Raw genomic sequence first — 18,972 nt, 5'->3', positions numbered from 1 at the left:
GTGCTTTATAAAACACTGGGCTCAGTCACACATGCATAGGTGCTGCGTCTCTGATGACATCAGAGCTTCACGTTTCAGAAGAAGACAAACTCTGTAAAATTCTGCAGATTTTATTAGAAAGACGAGAACAGTGGCAAGGTGAACCTCTGCGCTCGTTCTTGGTTAGTGTTCAAACACAAGCAGACAGCTTCGCGCGCTCAGTGACATCACATGCTTTCTAAAAAAAACAAAACACCTCACTTCCTGTTTCCTGTTCCTAAATTAAAAAAAAAATCACATGTTAAAATTTTAAAATCAATTTGAAACCTTTTAGGGGGGAAAAACTCCCGACGGCCACCACTTCCTGCTGTTGTTTCACAATAAAAGCTTCACAGACTAAAACTACACAGTGGCTTTTATTTTGAAAGCTATCACTGCCGCTGTCTGAGAGGATCAACCAATCAAATGCAACTTAATTTTTTTTAAAAAGGCCAATTAACAATAGCATCTCTACACTGTGAGGTTACAACTCTAAACCTGCTGCTGATTGGTTGATGGTGCTTGTGAACTGTTGCCATGGAAACACAGGCAGCAAGAAAACAAATAAAAAGCAAACAGATGAGGACAGGTGAGCCGATGGCACACTCAGGCGGCGCTGGAGACAGCGAGCTTCTTCAGGTGGTCCATGAACACCTGCAGGCTGACGTCGTCTGTCAGGATCGGAGCACCGGACTCCTGCGGTGGGGGGGGGCGGACTTGTGTAAACACAGCGTCTGATTGGTCCACATTTAAAGGTTAAAGATTACAGGTTAAAGTCTTACCTGCCCCCAGGTGTACATGTTGTTGTGGGTCTGGGAGGGGTTCACTTTGGAGAGCAGGAAGCGAGCCTGAAAACAGCAGAAGAAGAAAACCTTTCACCTGCTGATCATGTCTACAGGTGTGTATAGGTGTGGGCACAGGTGCAAAAACGAGAGTTTGCACCGGGAAATTGTTGATGATGTCACATTGCCGCTGTGCTGATGTCACGCCTCGTGATCTGAGGTGATGTAAATAAAGCTGATGTGTTTCTCAGGTGTGTGCCTGCGCCCTCACCTGGCTGCCGCCGTGCTCCGTGTCGATGTATCTCGGCATGGGGAAGCGCGTGTGCAACAGCTCCTGGGCGTCGTCCACTGGAGCCTGAAGCAGGTGTTTGAAGTTCTCGTACTCGGGCATGTCCTGATAGCCGGCCTTCCTCCACTGAGCCACAGTCTAACAGAGAGACGCAGTGAGACACAACTGTACACCTGCACGGGTCAGCTCATTATCATGGTTCTTTAAAGATTTGTGTGTTTTGAGCTCATGTGAGGTGAATTGTTGAGTTAACGAGAGGATATGAACGAGCTCAGCAGGTAAAACTGCAAACAGCTGATTGAAGCACGTTCAGGTTTGAGAGTTGGACTGAAATCAGGTGGGAACTCAGCTCAGCGTCACATGTGTGATGGAAACAGCTGGATCATGTTTAAAGAAACCATCTGAATGATAATTGTGGCTCTATCCTAATTAAATTACTGGACCCTGATTGGCTTAGACAGCTGTGATGTCACGCGGTGCTGGGGTGTGATTGGTGGTGTCGGGTGTACCTCTCCGTGGTAGATGAGGATCTGGAAGAACGTGTCCATCAGAAGGATTCGGTCGGGCAGGATGCTGCTGCTGTCCAACAGGACGGGCTAGAAACACACACACAGTCTGATCAGTTAATCGATCAGTGATCAATAACTCACAGTTTGTTTCCCAATGAGAGCTTCAGATTCTGAAACATGAAACACCTGCACATCCAGCTGCTTACTCTGCACTGTGTGCACACAGGTGTACAGGTACCTCAGGCGGGCCGTTGAAGGAGTAGGCGTAGAGCACCGGCTGGATCATGATGAGCGCCTGCGTCAGGTCCTGCCGGTTGAAGTGGTGTCGGTAATACGAGCTCTCGTCAGGACTGTTGTTGAACACCTGCAGGAACGGCGAACGCCGCAGGTGGAACATGAACTGAAACACACAAACACACGTCAGCCCTGTGTCCCGGTGCGTGTCACAGGTGTGTCTGCGCAGAGCGTTACGGGAGTCGGGTCACCTGGGGATACAGGGAGAAGGTCTCGGAGAACCGGAAGGAGTTCGGGTCGTCTTTGTGGTAATCGCCAAACTTCTGACACTGAACACAAACACAGGTATCAATTGCTTCCTGTTCGGATCAATCGTGGCGCTCACTCTGCAGGTGTGTTCTCCTACCAGTCTGATCAGCTGTCTGTCTAACCACCTGAGCACGTCCGGCCCCTCCTCCGTCTCTGCCCGGTACACTGCCAACCTCGCCATGAGGATGGCCGCCGCCTCCTGGTCAAAGGACGCCGCGATGCTTTGAATCTGCGTCTGAGCATCGGCCCAGCTGAGGGGAAGAGAAGGGACCGGGATTAATTCAGGTGTGTGTGTGTGTGTGTGTAGTGATGGGGTGGAGGCAGGTGTGTTCGTACTTCCTGGCGGTGGTGGTGACCCGGATGCGTCGCTGGCCTGACGAGTGCTGGTACTGCGTGACAAACTGGATCGCCCCGCGGCCGCCCTGAGGGATCGGCGCGTTGTGCTGCAGGAAGTGACCGCAAACAGGCAAGTTAGAGGTCAGAGGTCAGGTTAATCAGGTATCAACATCATAGAACGTTAACCCCACCTCCAGCATTTATCCCGCCCCTGAGACCTCGCTGTCAGGGTCACGACCCCTTGGACTGTTTATTTCCGTAGCACCTGCTCAGGTGTGTTTCTGTGTTTGACGCTCGTTTTCTGCCTCCAGACGTGACTCAGAGGTCACTTTCTTTAACAAAGCTGAGCTATGATTGGCTGCTTCACACCCAACCCCGGCCTGAGCTCCTCAGCGGTCTGAGGTTCAGCAGGTGGTGAGGGTGATTACACACCTGCACACCTGTTATTACCTGAGTCAAGCTGCGTGACTGACACACACACAGGATATTGGATGTTCATCTTGTTTACTTTACAGCCAGCAGGTAAGTGTGTGTGTGTGTGTGTGTGTGTGTGTGTGTGTGTGTGTGTGTGTGTGTGTGTGTGCTCATCATCGTCACAGCAGGTGTCAAACAGGTGCGCCATGGCAACACACCCCCAGGAGAACACGCCCCCTGCGGTCCACCCTCCCCCGCTCAGACTGAGCCGATCAGACTCGTTGGACTGCGATCAGAGTCACACACACCGACTGATCAACTCCAGCCAACATCAGTGTGACCTTTAACCTCTGAAGACCACAGACCGCGCTGATAATCAATCGATGAAGGTGACGGCATGGTTCTTCCTCCCAATTGGTCCGGTCAGCTGCAGGTTCAGGTGGACTCTTCTTCTGGTCTTGGCTCTTGTTTTTGATTGGTGGAAACGTCCTTGAAAGGCGCTCTCTCTGTTTTCAACTGCAGCTCAGGTGTGACTCACAGAGCCTCAGGTAATCCCAGCAGTCTCCGTGGTGACGGCGGGCTCTCAGCAGCTGCGACAGCCTGCTGAAGCTGCTTGTCCTCTGCTCCTCGTTTCAGAAGAAACCAACAGCTGATCGATCAGCTGATCAGAGAGCCTGCAGGTGATTGGATCACTTCGGCACGGTGCACGTTCCTGTCCTGCGAGTCCATGTGAAGATGGCGGACATTTTGAGCACGCTGTACGCCGCTCTCATGCTGCTGACGAGCGTGGCATCCACCTGTGGGAACCTCCTCCTCCTACTGGTGCTCCTGCTGAACAAGGAGCTGCGGTCCGACACGCTGGGCCTCACCCTGAGCTTTAGCCTTAGCGACCTCGCTCTCGGACTCTCCGCCATCCCCTTCAGTGCGTACAACAGCCTCTCCCAGCCTGTCAGACACTCCAGTGAGGCCGACGTCTGTCAGGGCGGCGGCTTCATCTTCCTCCTACTGCAGACCGCCTCCCTGCACTCGCTTGCCTGGGCTACCATCTACAAGTTCACGGAGATCTGCTTTGCACTCAGCTTCCACAGCATCTGGACGGCGGGGCGGAGCCGGGCGGTGCTGATCGCAGTCTGGCTGTTCTGCCTGGCCAACGCCACCATGCCACTGCTGGGTTTCGGCAGCTACGCCTACAGCGAGTCACGGTTCCTCTGCTGCCCGAGCTTCACCCCGGAGAACAGGTACTTCGTGCTGCTGTGGATGGGGGCGGGCATCGTAGCGCCGATCCTCACCATGTGCTCGCTGTACGGATACATCGTGTACGTGGCCAGGAAGCAGGCCAGGAGGGGAACCTTCATGTGCAACGAGCTGCACTGTTTCTACGTTCCTGCCAACAACTACCTGAGGAGCTCCATCGTCATGGTCACCACCTCAGGTGAGCTCAAGCTGTTCCTTGACGTTGCAGGGACATGGGTTACACCTCCACTTCACCGACTCACGTTCTTTGTGAAAACTTCGTCCTCTGAGTTTTACTCCAAGTTTCCCCCACACAGAGGTCCGACGACTAGTTTCCAACCTCTGTAACTAGCCCACAAACATCTCCACAACTCCTCAAATCAGCTACAAACTTACAGCTGTGTGAAAGTAATGCTCAGGCTAGTAAACAAACTTCAGTACACAGATGTTACTAACTAATCTCCAACTCCTGTTAAACGCTCAAAATCTACAGCTAGTCTAAAAATCTCTGCAGTCTCTTAAACTTCAGTAAGTAGTCTGAAACTTGTCCTCTAGATTCTTTAATTGGTGCAACAGTCCCAGTAATTACCAGTGATTTCATATGGAGTTCCAGTATTTCTCCACTGGGACTGAACATCCTGCCTAACGGGAAACAGTCTGATGCATGAAATTATTTTGTTCCTTCGACAGAAAACATTTCCCCGTTCGTAAAGCCGGGCAGATCCAATGTCCTCATAATCTCAAACCAAACAGCAGGACCATGTGACCACGGGGCCGCAGCCGTTTACCCTCTAAACTAAAACCTCGACGTCACAGCGGCCGTCTTTGAGGATCAGCGTCCATGTTTATCTTTGTGACTCACTGCCATTACTCTCATTATAGGGACAAACACTGAGGTCATAAACACAGACAGGGTCAAAGGTCACCACAGCCGGCTGCAGATGGTCTGAGTGACCGATAAACCAGGTTAATGTTTTCGCCATAAGGTCAATGAGAGCGCTACGAGTGAATGGCTACTGGCTCTAACACAGCACTCATCCACTCTACACGCCACGTCCACCTGTTCATGCAGAGAGTGTCTCCAGCCTGGAGCGGCCAGGGATTGAACCGCCCACCTTCAGATTGGTAGACAGATCTGCAACTTCAAGGCCGTTCTCTAGTCCCTACGCCTCTTTAACTAGTCCACAGATAACTAGTCTCCAAACACCAGCTCACTCATAGAGGGGCTGCTGATGAAGTCATGTGACTCTGTTTCCTGTCTCCTGGCAGTGTGTTTGCTGGTCTGCTGGCTGCCCTACATCTCTGTGTGTCTGTACGAGACGCTGAGCGGTCAGCAGAGTCCGTCCGTGACCGCCGCCCTCTCCTCCTGGCTGGTTCTGACCAGCGCCGCGCTCAACCCGTGGATCACCTGCATGACGCAGACGTGAGTCAGACTTTCTTTATCGAAGGCTCCGATCAGTTTTGAAGCAGTAATGAAACGTCACTATGACGCGCTCATGATGTCATAGTGAACAGGAACGTCACTTCCTGTCTGTCTCTCTGTGACTCCAGCAGGTACAGGGCGGCGGTGTGCCGAAGTTTCCGCAGGTTCGTTCCTTGTGCCGGGATGTTCCTGGAGTCCCACTCCCAGAGCTCCGCCCTCCATCTACCTGCGACCAATCGCCCTAGCACAACAACAACAACAAGTATGACCGCAACACATCCTCCATCTTCTCCCAAAACACTAACAAGACCATGACCCTCCCATCACCATCACTGGACCTGTGCACTCTGGGAAATGTAGGCCATACTTCTCATCTTCTTCTTCAGCGTGGACGAGTTCTGACGTGACGTTGTGTTCGAAGACCGCACACTGATGTTCAGCTGATGATCTCCCGCAGTCTCAGAACACGAAACATTTCCTGATCCACTCAGAGTCACAAACAGTCCGAGCTCTTTCAGCTCCATTTCAGCAGAGGTGTGTTTATGCTGACGTGACCACATCAGCACAGAGTAGACGGAGGACGAAGGTCAAACTGTTCCATGGGCTCAGTTACACTGAGCGTATAAACTCTGAGCTGGACGCCGTGCTGCACGTGAACAGAGCTGAGAAACAGCCGGAGACTCTGGGAGTGACGAGCGGCTTGTGCAGCCCAGCAGGATCGAGCATGATGGACAAACTCGGCGGAGCCTGGAAGTCAGCATCTCCGCCCTGATGTGTGCACTTCAAATTCAAACTCATTTCCTGCTTATTATGACTGAGCATCCTCTTAGAAAGACTGTCAGTTTGGCTGCTTTAGTTTTTTGCCGTTTTCATTTTGAAAGCTGTCCCGCTAAACAGCAAAAATAAAATGATATTACTTTTAAAATAATTAGAGCGAATAAATAAAAACTAAAAAAATTAACTACAAACAGATGATCACTGGTCTAATTGTTGTTTTAAACACCAACATTTTACTATCAAAACATCAGTGGGGCTTTTATTTTGTCAGCTTGAGCTCTTATTTTCTCAACAGCAGGATCTATGACATCATCCTGTACCATGACATCACTGCAGATCACTGAACTTTCTTTTAATTGGTGGATATCAATAATTCAGTAGCTTCATGGTGACAGTGACAGAATCAAAGGTCAGAGGTCAGGTGTTTATACCTGGTTGACGACCTCAAAGTAAAGCGCCAGCGTGGTACTCGGATCCAGTCCGCAGACCTTCCACTGACAGGTTCCTCCCGTGCCGATCTCCTGGAACACAAACAGTCACAGTCTAAGCAATTCTGCCCCTGCAGGCCGGACACAGGAATTACACCCACCTGAGGGTTCACCTGTACCTGACAAAAACACACAATCAGCATTTATATGAGCAGTAAGATTCTGAGGCGGCGGTGTTGTGTACTTCCTGTCTCTGCCTGCAGGGGGCAGTGTTGGTGTACTTCCTGTCTCTGCCTGCAGGGGGCAGTGTTAGCGTACTTCCTGTCTCTGCCTGCACGGGGGAGTGTTAGTGTACTTCCTGTCTCTGCCTGCACGGGGGAGTGTTAGTGTACTACCTCTCTCTGCCTGCAGGGGGCAGTGTTAGTGTACTTCCTGTCTCTGCCTGCACGGGGGAGTGTTAGTGTACTTCCTGTCTCTGCCTGCAGGGGGCAGTGTTAGTGTACTTCCTGTCTCTGCCTGCAGGGGGCAGTGTTAGTGTACTTCCTGTCTCTGCCTGCACGGGGCGGTGTTAGTGTACTTCCTGTCTCTGCCTGCACGGGGCAGTGTTAGCGTACTTCCTGTCTCTGCCTGCACGGGGCGGTGTTAGTGTACTTTATGGTCGTGTCCAAATTCATGGGCTGCATCCTCCTGAGGACCCGGCCCATGTAGAACGCGAAGGCCGGGTCCTCAGAAGGTCGGGTAGGCCGGAAGTAAACGGCTGTGAAATTGGACGGTCTAGCCTTCAGATTAGCATCACCGCTGTCTCGGTGGAGTTTAATAAACTCAGCCGTCTGCTCCTTGCTATCTCTCTGCATTGAATCATATCTGTTATTAACCTCTGTCTCTCTTCCACAGTATGTCTTTATCCTGTCTTCCTTCTCTCACCCCAACCGGTCACAGCAGATGGCCCCGCCCCTTCCTGAGCCTGGTTCTGCCGGTTTCTTCCTGTTAAAAGGGAGTTTTTCCTTCCCACTGTCGCCAAAGTGCTTGCTCATAGGGGGTCATATGATTGCTGGGTTTTCTTCCTGTTCCTATTATTGTAGGATCTACTGTACAATATAAAGTGCCTTGAGGCGACTGTTGTTGTGATTTGGTGCTATATAAATAAAATTGAATTGAATTGAACTAAAATATAACAGGACACTATTGTAAATTCTCGACTGTCTCACACTTCTGTTTAATCAGTTTTCTGTTTGATGTTTATTCAGCTGTGTGAAAACCAAGGAGGAACCCACCCGGGGGATTAATAAAGTTTTATTTTATCTAATCTAATCTAATAACTTTAATCTCAGCCAAACCGATTTACTCACGAACAAACAAAACACTGAAAAAAGCCAAAGAATAACATTTTTAGGTTGTCTAAGTGACTTATACATTACGTTTAACCCGAGTAGCAAAAGACCGCAGTGATCTGAAAATTATGTGTTGTGCCGTTCTTGGCGGCTCTAGTGACCCTCGAGCTCCCGGCTAGCTATCAAGCTGGTGGGTAACAGACGTCTCCGAAAACGTCTGAGCACTTTTGCAAATATGTGATGTCTTGATAAACCGAACAGATATTTGATGTTTACACAGCTACTTTCTCGCCTGAAAATATATAACTGGTGGTGGTCAGAGGGCCCGGTGGCGCCTGTGTCCGGCAGCCTCGCCTCTGTCAGTGCGCCCCAGGGCAGCTGTGGCTACAATGTAGCTTGCTATCGCCAGTGTGTGAATGTGTGTGTGAATGGGTGGATGACTGAATGTAGTGTAAAGCGCTTTGGGGTCCTATGGACTAGAAAAGTGCTATACAAATGCAGGCCATTTACCATATGTTAAAAGTTTATTTTGTGACCCAGAAAGATTAGTAAGAGTAATATTAAAAACTTAGTAGCGGCCGCCATTGTTGAAAACTGGAGTTTGGCTGGGCCGTGCTATGAATTCTGGGATATGGTAGGCCACGAAGGACACACCCGACCCATCCTTCAAATTCGGGGAAAAGGAGGACGCATTTGTCGGCTGCATTCGGAGGAGTCTACGAATTTGGACAGCCTTCATCGCGTCACTGTAACGTAATCGGTCTACAAATGCGGCCTCAGGAGGATGCAGCCCATGAATTTGGACACCCCCTTTGTCTCTGCCTGCAGGGGGCATCGTTAATGGCGCTGTCTTAGCTTCACGTACGTTCTCGGAGACGCAGGGTCCTTTAGCGTTCAGAGACACGCAGGGGCCAATGGCACCGGACACTTTGATCTCTCTGGACGTCTGCATGGGAAAAACACAGCAGGGGTCATTAACCTGTGATAGAGATGTGCTGGGGGCGGCGCCTCCCTGTTCTTCTGTGCTTTTCCTTCATACCTTGATCTCCAGCGTGGCGGCGAAGGCCATCTTAAAGGATCCCTGGACATCTTTGGTGAAAACCCTCTGGAAGGTCTGCTTGAACAGAGACGTGTTGAAGGAGTCGGCCATCACCATGTAACCGCTGCGACACAGAGACACACGTCACGCACGAATACGACCACAGAGGGCACTACACAGCCCACCAGCCTTTGACAGGGTTCAGGAGTGAGTGTGTGTGTGTGTGTACCCGGTGTAGTTGGTGCAGCACTTCATCTCCAGCAGGCCGGTCTGATCTAGGGCACAGGCGTAGATGTCGATGATGTGACCGTTGCTGGACGCTCGATTGGCCAGAGACTCGTAGTGCTGTGAGCCAGCGATCAGAACAACGAGAGCAAAGCTCACAACAACCATTAAAAGTCTTAAAGAACGATAAAGTAATGATGAAAATAATCAGGTAAAAAAAACGGGTCACATGGTCTGTAAATGGCGTGCACTCACTTTGGTGGCCTTCTTCATGAACTTGGCGTTGTCCTTCTCGATGTCGTGCCAGGACCTGATCGGCGTCTTCAGCTCGTCTCCCACCACCATGCCGGGCCCCTGCGTTGCCGGGCCGCCTATGAAGGTCATGATGCGTGCGCCAGTATTGGGAAAGGTGCACTGTGGGTAAAAGAACACAAACAAAACCGATGATCAAAGTCTTTGAGACATCCACGCCATGTTCTGTCTGCCTAAAGCCCCGCCCCCTCACCTCCAGAAGCCCCACGGCGATGGACATGGCAACGCCCAGTGAGCGCAGCGGTCTCTTGCCCTGCGTCACAGGCCAGGGGTCGCGCTGCAGCTCCCCCAGCAGGTCGGTGAGGTTCATGTCAATCTTCTGCACCGGCTGCAGAAACCTGCAGGAAAATTCACAGTGAGGAATGCCGCTGCTGTGACAGCACCTTTACTTAAACCACACCCACTCAGGCTCACAGGAGGCTCACCTGTTGAATGACTGCTGTGGCGCCGCCTGCGGCCCTCGTCCCTGAGCGGCCGAAGGTTTGGTGAGACCCAGCATCTCCTACAGGAAGCACAGGTGTTGTTAACTCACCTGAGTTCTGACGCTCGGGAAGCCCCCAGCCCCACCCCAGAGGGACATGCAGGTGACGTACCTGCAGCTGTTTGGCGTTCAGATCCTTGGTCCCCCTAAAGACGTAGCTCTTGGAGATACCCTCGCAGCCGAGCTCGTGCACCTGAACCATGCGTCCGAAGGTGATGAGTCCGACGAGCGCGGTGGGCGGGAGCAGAGACAGCGACATCTGCAGAGACTCCTTCAGCGCCTGCAGGTCCTCGTCCTCCATGCAGGTGTCCACCACATACAGGAACACCAGCGGCATCTGAGGGCCCCTCTGGGGACAAAGAGCACAGCGGCTCACACACCTGACGGCACGGTCGTTACCTGTCTCACCTGTCCTCAGGACTCACCTGAACCACATACTCGATGGTGGAGAACAGAGGCAGCAGCTCGGCAGGCTGGTTCACCTCAGAGATCCCGGCGTAGGACGGAGGAAACTGAGACAGAGACAAGGTCAGACTCCACCCGTGACACCCGGAACACCTGACAGGTAGGCGGGGCTTGCGGCACTCACCTGGTTCCTCTGGTAGCAGAAGTTACAGGCCCACAGCTTGGCTCTGTAGTCCACCTGGCTGAAAGTTACAAACACACAGACAGATGAGTGCGGGGCACACAGGTAAAGGGTGGGCGGACAGGTGAGTGTTGGAGGCTGTGATGCGTACCAGAGTGGGTTGAGTACAGCGCGGCAGGTGGCGCGACTACAGAGAACCGGCTCGTACTGGATCGGGGGCAGGTCGGTCCTCTCCTTCAGCGGAGTGAACAGAGCCGCCACCGGCACCACCATCCGGGTCGCCTCCAGCCGGCTCGACGGCCACACGTTCCAGCTGAAACGGACGCCGTCGCGCTCCTCATTCTGAGCGATGTACTCTGGAAAGGTCGTCATGGAACCACCAGGAAGTGGGAGGGGGGGGTCACACTGTTGGGTATAAGCTGATGAGAGGAGGAGAGGGTGGGGGGTGGGCAGTGTGAGGGTAGTGCAGTGATATTGGCAGCGTGGGAATAAGCCCCGCCCACTTTCTTCTAAAGTTACGTTGGTTCGGATTGAAGTGATGTTTTCGTGCAAACACCTGCGTCACCGTTTCAAAGGTGAGGCTTTATCTCTCACCAGACTGACACACCTGTGAGAGGCGATGTCATCCTGGTGTTTATCTCAAACAGGTGTCCATGTTTATATGCGACCAGGTAGCAATTTTACTTGTCCCCCCAACCCACATTCTCACTGGTTCTACTTTCTAGACATAAACACAGGTGAGTCTCAAAGGTAAGAAAAATCACACCCAAAGACAGGCACAGCTCCAGGTGAGCAGTTACTAAAAGAGAAAAACAGCAGGCAGCGCCTGAACCTGCGAGATGGATTTTTATGGTGACGTTGAAATGATTTTATGTTCTTTGAACACGTTGCAGAAAAACGAGTCACTGCTAAACCTTCATAAAGCACAAACAACAACAACAATAACAATAATAAGAACGAACCAACAGAAAGAATTAAAATCAGAAAAAAAGTTTCTCCCTAGTCTGGTTGATGCTGACACAAACAGGCTGATATGGGGTCAAAGGTCAGTGAGACTTCACTCTTAAACTGAAAAAGCTCCAGAAAGCCTTCATTTCTTGTAAAAACTGCAGAAAATGCACACTGAGCTACCAGCCCCGATGCTCACAATGGAGTCCAGCTCAGGCCGAACTTCGCAGGAAACTCCGAGAAATGAACACCCAGCTGCTGCTCCAGCAGAGACCCGCGAAAACGAGCCGAACACAAAATCCTACAAAAACCGAACAGTCTGGTGGGCGGGCTGCGGGTCCCTGTGGTCCTGCTGGATGCTCTGGTCTCACTATGGGAGAGTGTCTAACGTCACACCTGAATCTGAGGCTTCATCCCAGAATCATCATCATCAAGACAGTGCCACTCTTAAACACGTGACCTCACCGGCACCCACCGACTCTGCGCGACCTTTGCAGGATTTAAAGTCCAGCAGGTCAGAGATGCTGCGCCTGCGACACTTTAAAAAAAAAAACTGACGTCAGCAGCTACCTGTGGGACACCTGCAGGTGTGTGACAGCAGGAGCCGTGTGGCACAGGTAGCTGCTGGCGTCGGCACACCTGGAGCCGAACCCGAGGACTCAAACACCAAGTCAGCCCCGTTTTCTCAACATCACACAGCAGCTAACTCAAGCTAACGGCTAACTGCGACACTGACGTCACACGGGTGACAGTTACGGGACGCGAGCACAGGTGGCTGGACAGAGGCCAGCTGAGGTTGGAGCTCTGCCAGGCCCAGGTGAGTCCGTGCTCCAGGTAAACGAGACTCACCGCTGCTGAAGCTGCCGCCGCTCTCCACTGACAACACAGCAAAACAATATGGCGGCCGCCACGTCAAGACCCAGAGAGGAAAAACGCAGGCAGAGGGTTCACTCCGACAGAAATCCCGGAACCAGACCCGAGAGGGGCGGCGCAATGAAGCTCCAGCCCGGAGGACTCATCCGTTTCATCTCACTGTGACAACCTTTAACTTGAAACCTGAGAAACTCTGACCCACAGCCCGGGAGGAGCCGCTCTAACCTCTCAGGGTCTGCACTCTTCACACCCAAACCAGATGCCACTCTTCTGTTTATCACCCGTTATTTATTACCCGTTATTACCTGAATTCTGATACCGTTTTCAGTCACGTCTCTGTTCAGTCTTCATATTTTTATTAATCATCATTAAACAGGCTGAAGAACAGCCCACACACTTCCTGTTCTCACTGAATTAAAAGTTCCTGGAATAAACTCAAACTTTTACCTCACATTTTATTTTCTACTGAAAACTTTTACAACTCACTTTATTTATTTTACAGCTTTACTCAAAGCAAACAGTACGATTTTATTCTGAAAATCCCAGACTTTACTACTTGTGTGAAAAAACAAACAAACAAAACACAGCAGGTGTAAAATGGTGTAAATACAAACGTTTATTAAACACCAAAAATACATCACTAATCTTCATCATCATCATCATCATTAGCTCGTCCAATCAGGACACTCCATTTTCATCCTACACATTTAAATTAATGAAACATCCTCTCCCCCTCTCTTTGAAAGCAGCAGAGAACAGGTAACTCTAAGCCCCACTCCTCCGACTGTCTGGAGGCGGAGCCTGTAGATAAGGCAGCAGATTGGTTGGTGGTCACATGTTGTTGAATCCCATCATGCCTTTCATGTTGCCCGCGGCGCCCTGCTGAAACTGACGCATCATCGACTGGAGTCCCGCCATCCCGCCTGCGTGCGAGCGCGCACACACACACACACACACACACACACACACACACACACAGGTGTTACTCTCCAGGACGCTTGCAGGCGAGCAAACCTGTGTTTGGGTCTGGGTTCTGGTCTTACCCATGTGGTGCAGGACTCTGGGGTCCATCATTTTGGCCATCTGCTGGTTCAATTTGGCCATCTGAGACGGGTTCACGTTCTTGGACATGTCTCCTCCTGAAACACAGCGAGCACGCCATAAACACGTCAGTGGCAGGACGCTGTACACCTGCAGACCCGCTCAGTTCCCTTTGACCTCTCACATGTTCCTGAAAACCTTCTCAGACCCCCTCAGCAGGTGTCGGTACCTTTGAAGAGTCCTTTGATGCCTCCCATCTTCTTGACCATCTGGGCAAACTTGGTGTACTGGGTGAGGAGTTCCTGGACATCTCTGGTGGCGACCCCTGATCCCCGGGCCACCCTCTGGATCCTGTTGGGCTGCTTGCTAAAGAGCTTCGCTCCATCTTTGCTGTCCAGCTCTGCAGAACCCAAGAGAGTGGAGAGACATCGGGTCATCCATCAGGACCAGCTGTGTGTGTGTGTGTGTGTGTGTGTGTGTGTGTGCGCGCGCGTTACCCTGGTCATTCATGCTGTCCATGATGGTCATCAGTTTCTTCAGTCGAGCCATCGACTCCTGCTCGTTGCCTTTACTCATGAAGTCTGTCCCGAAGCCTGGAATCATACCCTGAACGCATCACACACACACACACACACACACACACACACACACACACAGTCATCAAGCCGTCTCTCAGCCTCGGGTGAGTTTCAGGTGAGTTTCAGGTGAGTGTGTACCATGATCTGTCCAAAGGGGCCCATCTTCATGATGTTCTGGAACTGCTCGTACATGTCTCTGAGGGTGAACTGGCCTGCGGGTCAGAGGTCAAAGGTTAAGATTAGTGAGGTTACCCAGAGTGCAGTGTGGGTGGCGTGCTCGCCGTCTCACCGTGTTTCAGCTTGTCGATCAGCTCCTCGTTGTCATCCAGCTTCAGCTCATTCACTCGGTCGATCAGGCCCTCGATGTCACCCATTCCTGACAGGAAGAGGAGTCGACAGGTTTCCATGGAAACGGCTCAGTTCAAATATCCAGAATCAGTCAGATTTAAAAAAAAAAAAAAAAAAAAAAAAAAAAGTGGACTAACTGTAATCAGTTAGTCCACCAATGACAGCCGCTCAGCGTGCGTCCGTGCATATGCCCCTCCCCCTGGCGCGTGCTTACCGAGCAGCTTGCTGATGAACGGCTGCGTCTTAAATGGCTCGAAGTCGTCGATGTGCTCGCCCGTTCCGATGAAGATGATGGGACTGCGTGTGGCCGCCACACTGCCAGGAAACAGCAGAAGAAGAAGGTAAACCGTAACAGTCGTATGACAGCATCATGCAGCACAGGACGCTAGGCTTACGCGCTCAGAGCTCCTCCTCCTTTGGCGTGCCCGTCCAGTTTGGTGACGATGACCGACGCCACGTCCACTTTGTCTTTGAAGGCTTTGGCCTGGGACTCGCAGGCCTGCCCGATCGAGGCGTCCATCACGTACACGATGTTGTCGGGTTGCTACGGAAACAGGACCAGGGACACACCTGAGTCCAGAACAGGCAGGCACCTTCACACACAAACACTTCCTGTTGCTCTACTTAGCAGGACTGCACCTGAGGTGGTGCGTTCAGGGACTCACCACAGCATTGGAGACCTGCAGCATCTCCTCGAACAGCGAGTCCTCCTGTTTGTGTCGTCCGCTTGTGTCCACGATGATGATCTCAAAGTTCTCTGCTTTGAACTTCTCCACGCCCTCTGAGGCGATCACCACCGGGTCCATCTCTGTGTAACTGAGGAGCACGGACAGTCAGGAGGTACGTGAATGCACCACACACACGTTCGGCAGATCCCTGAACTCATCACCCAGAGGTAACACCAGGGGCGCCGCCTGTCCGAGACTCACCTGCCGTAGAAGGGAATCCTGGCTTTGGTGGCATTCTGTTTGAGCTGATCGAAGGCACCTGAGAGAGGAGAGGAGATGATGATGGCGGTCATGTGACTGACAGGAAGTGAGTCTATGAAGTGACGCTAACCTGCTCTGAAAGTGTCGGCGCAAATCAGGCAAGTCTTCCAGCCTTTCCTCTGGTAGTAATACGCCAGCTGCAGGAAACACACCAATCACAGTGAGAACACAGCAGGAGGCGGGGCCTGTGTAAGGGGGGGGGGGTCTATGACAGGTGAGTGTGGGTCACCTTGGAGCAGGTCGTAGTTTTTCCGCTGCCCTGCAGACCGACAAACATGATGACATTGTTCTTGCCTTTAGTGGGGGTCCACGCCTTCACGCCGGGGTCCACCAGCTGGTCACATGACACACACACACACACACTGCATGGTTAGACTCAACAACTTCCTGTTGGTGTTTAACCTGATCGAGCATTGGCAGCGAGACGATCTGACCTTGACGAGCTCCTTGAAGACGGCGTGCTGGATCATCCTCCTCTTGTTCAGACCCGATGCCATCTCCTCCAGGTCTATGGCAGACCTGCAGGGACAAAAACAAGCAGAGTTCAGCACACCTGGACGGGACACTCGGACGCCGGGATCAGGACGATCACACTCACTTGACGTTCTCTCTCAGCTGTTTGACCAGCTTGATGTTGACGTCGGCCTCCAGCAGAGCGGCGCACACCTCCTTCAGCATGGCGTTCAGCACCTGGAAACACATATGGTGAGTCACAGACCATGGCGGTGTCAGCTGGGCGCTCAGATTCGACCCACTCACCTCTTCATTGATGATGGTGGCGTTGCTGAGTGACCTCAGCGCCGAGGTGATCTTCCTCCCCAGGTCGGCGAGCACCATGATGGCGGTCCAAGTTAGACCTGAAAATAAAAAGTGTGGTCACGGCGTGCTTGTGTGCGGCACGCTGCCACTTCTTATCTCGGTTTACTTGCAGAGGAGTCAGTGACATTTACACACTTACTCCCAAAAACTTGATTCTGTTCATCAGGATGTTTTCAGTGGGAGAAACGTTTCATCATCATCAGGTGACTTCGTCAGTTTCCAACCTTATAAACAGCACATCTGCACCACTGACCAACAACAGGCTGTGAAGTCAGTTTATGATCATTAATCATGTTAATGATCATCCTGAATTGTCATGACTACTGATTGATCGGTGACCATCAGTACCATTCATGGGGAGTAGGGATCGGCTGCTACGTCCACATGAACAGAATCAACTTTTTGGGACTTCCTCACCTGGATGATTGAGCATGCATCAAGTCACTTACTTACTGTGTTAATCAGAGTTTTGCGGAGGGTACCCCTCCTACTGAGCGTGCTCAGCAAGTCAGCTGACAGGTGGTGGTGGCAGCCTCACTCTTCCTGTCCAGAGGAGAGAAAATAAAAGTTGTTCAGATTTGAGAGATTTATCCTTGATGAAGACCATCCACTCTGAAATCTGAACCAGCGCCCGAAGCTCACTGTAAAAATCAGACACTGCAAAACTTCAGATCGTTCGTTCATATCGTTTCTGCTCACTTCAGACTGGCTCTGAGTTCGACCTTTGCGCCCGCTCACCCTGAACGAGCTGTGGATTTTGTTAAATATATCTGAATGCATGAAATGATTTAAAGTGAATCCTCAGACTCCTGCAGCAGCTCTCAAAATGAAAATGATGCACATATTTAACAGAATAATGCTGTAGGCCACAGGTGTCGAACTCCAGTCCTCAGGGCCGCTGTCCCTGCTGCAACACGCCTGAATGACACAAGTAGGTCATTAGCAAGACCTGACAGGCGCTCATGAATGAACACGATGCATTTAAAGTACTTTTAGACGTACATTTTTCCAAGCACTACTTCACTTGAGTGGAGGTGGGGTTGCCACCTCAGCATGCAGCTCTATAGAGTCTTGTTACTAATGTTATTCAGGTGTGTTTCAGCAGGGACACATGGAAAAGTTTCAGGAGACCGGCCCTCGAGGCCTGCAGTTTGACACCCCTGCTTTAAGTGATAATTATAGAAACATCTGGAAACTGCCAAACTCCCAGATTACAGATGCTGTTCATGCTGATGGTGAGAATGAGCCGTGAGGACAGTTGTGAAGAAACCTGCTGGAAGTTTTTAAAAACATCCTGGAAAGTTTTTGATATTTGAAGAACTCATAAACGTTCAAACTCTGGAGCACAAGATTTGCAGCTAAATTTGAGATGGTCGAGATGTCATCATCGTGGACGCTGCCCAGCCTGTCCAATCAATGCTTCTGTCTCATGGCTTCTAACAGCTGATGGAGGGCTTCATCATCTCAGCAACTCTGAGACTCCGGCACTAAGAGCGGAAAACAGCCCCCTGCATAGCTCTCTGGCTGTCCTCACACCTGGTTCAGTACACGGACGCACGATCTGTGATTTTGGGGTCGATCCTTTCTTTGTGTTCCGATATCTGAAAGGAGCTGCCTGGAGCCACCGATCAATCAGATGTGAAGCTGAACACATGTTCACGCTTGAGCCAGGAGGTGACAAATGAAAGGAAACCCCTCCATGGAGCTTCTCGGTGACCCGTTTGGCCCCTCACGTCGGCTCTCTGGACTCAGGTGGAGGTCTGGATGACCCGAGCGGGACCCCGGGCCCTCACCGGTGCCTCTCACCCCTTCGGCCTGTCCGATCACACAGAACTGATCAGAACATCGATCAGCTCCTCATCACGTGATCGATAGTCGCGCGGATCGATCGCCTGTTTATCGAATAACACGTCAGCTGTTTACAGTTAGCACGGACCGAGCGGCTAGCATTAGCTCTGTTAGCTCGGTGCGCTCACGCGGATAGAGACGTACTTCCGGCCGTGGCAGCGGGCCCGGTACGGAGAACCGAGCCTCGCGGGAGCGGAGAGAGGTGCGGGTCTTACCGTGTCCGTGAGTGTGCTCGTTAAACGGCAGCAGGACCAAGACTCCACCACAGGCGCGTTATCCAAAACACCGGAAACACCGCGTCATTCCACCAGCCCAACCGGAAGCACTCAGGCTTTATTTAAAAAAAACAAACAAAAAAAACAACAACTTTATTCAGAACATCAGATGTTTCATTTCCCTTTAATTTGTTGTCTATTAGAAGTTTTTCCATAATGGTTTAGTTTAAAATTGATTAAAATGAATGCAGCTGTAGTGGCGTCATCGCGTAACACCGAGCCACATGGACGTTAAAGGTTTAAATCAGCTGATCTGTGAGCAGCTCCCACGACAGACAGAAACCACACTTAAAAACGTGTACAGGAGGGGGCGGGGCTCTGTGGATAACCACCTGAGCCTGTTCCATGATCTCATCATTGCATCATGATTTCATCAGTGCAGCCCTCTGAACACACCTGTCTGCACCACAAATGCCTCACCTGTCCACTTTTACCTATGCAGCATCAGTGCAGGCTCTTTGAGAAACTTCAGCCCCCTCACGTTTTTTTTTGTTTGTTTGTTTGTTTGTTTTTAGGTAGGAAGATCA

General features: G+C 51.3%; 3 protein-coding genes across 6 annotated transcripts in view; 1 reads left to right on the top strand and 2 right to left on the bottom strand.

Annotated features, from left to right (window-relative positions):
- Positions 1 to 6,476, top strand: part of LOC146551686 (histamine H2 receptor) — a 77,462-nt gene extending 70,986 nt beyond the window's left edge. The window contains exons 2-4 of the mRNA XM_085256450.1: positions 2,449 to 4,323; positions 5,394 to 5,547; positions 5,676 to 6,476. Coding sequence (XP_085112576.1) covers positions 3,627 to 4,323; positions 5,394 to 5,547; positions 5,676 to 5,862 — 1,038 coding nt within the window. The 5' untranslated portion in view covers positions 2,449 to 3,626 and the 3' untranslated portion in view covers positions 5,863 to 6,476. The remainder of the gene's footprint in view (positions 1 to 2,448; positions 4,324 to 5,393; positions 5,548 to 5,675) is intronic.
- sec23a (Sec23 homolog A, coat complex II component) lies at positions 95 to 12,709 on the bottom strand. Of its 3 annotated transcripts, none has more exons than XM_085256435.1 (20): positions 12,524 to 12,709; positions 10,878 to 11,145; positions 10,730 to 10,787; positions 10,566 to 10,652; positions 10,253 to 10,489; positions 10,085 to 10,161; positions 9,853 to 9,997; positions 9,603 to 9,761; positions 9,352 to 9,467; positions 9,123 to 9,246; positions 8,949 to 9,029; positions 6,756 to 6,845; positions 2,478 to 2,584; positions 2,239 to 2,392; positions 2,084 to 2,161; positions 1,837 to 1,998; positions 1,599 to 1,685; positions 1,072 to 1,227; positions 801 to 866; positions 95 to 714 (listed from the first exon to the last, which is right to left on the bottom strand). In XM_085256435.1, the coding sequence occupies exons 2-20, from the start codon at positions 11,096 to 11,098 to the stop codon at positions 625 to 627; spliced, it is 2,295 nt and encodes a 764-aa protein (XP_085112561.1). In that variant the 5' UTR covers positions 11,099 to 11,145; positions 12,524 to 12,709; the 3' UTR covers positions 95 to 624. The 3 variants fall into 3 exon arrangements, with proteins under 3 accessions (XP_085112561.1, XP_085112563.1, XP_085112562.1); XM_085256437.1 differs by having other exon boundaries at positions 10,878 to 11,131; XM_085256436.1 differs by having other exon boundaries at positions 10,878 to 12,709.
- A 431-nt stretch (positions 12,710 to 13,140) lies between these two features.
- srp54 (signal recognition particle 54) lies at positions 13,141 to 18,536 on the bottom strand. 2 transcript variants are annotated; one of them, XM_085256445.1, is made up of 17 exons: positions 18,386 to 18,536; positions 16,772 to 16,865; positions 16,263 to 16,360; positions 16,102 to 16,193; positions 15,938 to 16,022; positions 15,733 to 15,837; positions 15,574 to 15,640; positions 15,444 to 15,501; positions 15,180 to 15,330; positions 14,910 to 15,058; positions 14,729 to 14,829; positions 14,456 to 14,542; positions 14,305 to 14,378; positions 14,086 to 14,194; positions 13,818 to 13,988; positions 13,591 to 13,686; positions 13,141 to 13,470 (listed from the first exon to the last, which is right to left on the bottom strand). In XM_085256445.1, exons 3-17 carry the CDS (start codon positions 16,338 to 16,340, stop codon positions 13,379 to 13,381), a joined length of 1,515 nt encoding a protein of 504 aa, XP_085112571.1. In that variant the 5' UTR covers positions 16,341 to 16,360; positions 16,772 to 16,865; positions 18,386 to 18,536; the 3' UTR covers positions 13,141 to 13,378. The 2 variants fall into 2 exon arrangements, with proteins under 2 accessions (XP_085112571.1, XP_085112570.1); XM_085256444.1 differs by having other exon boundaries at positions 16,776 to 16,865.
- Between the last annotated feature and the right edge of the window lie 436 nt (positions 18,537 to 18,972).

Source organism: Mchenga conophoros, linkage group LG19 (assembly GCF_057382185.1).
Source record: "Mchenga conophoros isolate Kocher_MC1m ecotype Shallow Benthic linkage group LG19, M_conophoros_male_GT1.1, whole genome shotgun sequence".
Classification (NCBI taxonomy): Eukaryota; Metazoa; Chordata; class Actinopteri; order Cichliformes; family Cichlidae; genus Mchenga; species Mchenga conophoros.
Note: the sequence above shows the minus strand (reverse complement) of the source record. Positions and strands in the feature narration are given on the sequence as shown.

What these genes read in the sequence shown, in the direction of transcription:
- sec23a (XM_085256436.1), bottom strand. Translation starts at nt 11,098, where the DNA reads ATGACGACCTTTCCAGAGTACATCGCTCAGAATGAGGAGCGCGACGGC. An exon ending in CCATCGAGTATGTGGTTCAG is followed by an intron (nt 10,490 to 10,565) that starts GTGAGTCCTGAG and finishes CTTTGTCCCCAG; the next exon opens with AGGGGCCCTCAGATGCCGCT. An exon ending in ACATGTACACCTGGGGGCAG is followed by an intron (nt 715 to 800) that starts GTAAGACTTTAA and finishes CCCCCACCGCAG; the next exon opens with GAGTCCGGTGCTCCGATCCT.
- srp54 (XM_085256445.1), bottom strand. Translation starts at nt 16,340, where the DNA reads ATGGTGCTCGCCGACCTGGGGAGGAAGATCACCTCGGCGCTGAGGTCA. An exon ending in CCACCATCATCAATGAAGAG is followed by an intron (nt 16,194 to 16,262) that starts GTGAGTGGGTCG and finishes ATGTGTTTCCAG; the next exon opens with GTGCTGAACGCCATGCTGAA. An exon ending in AAACTACGACCTGCTCCAAG is followed by an intron (nt 15,641 to 15,732) that starts GTGACCCACACT and finishes TGTTTCCTGCAG; the next exon opens with CTGGCGTATTACTACCAGAG.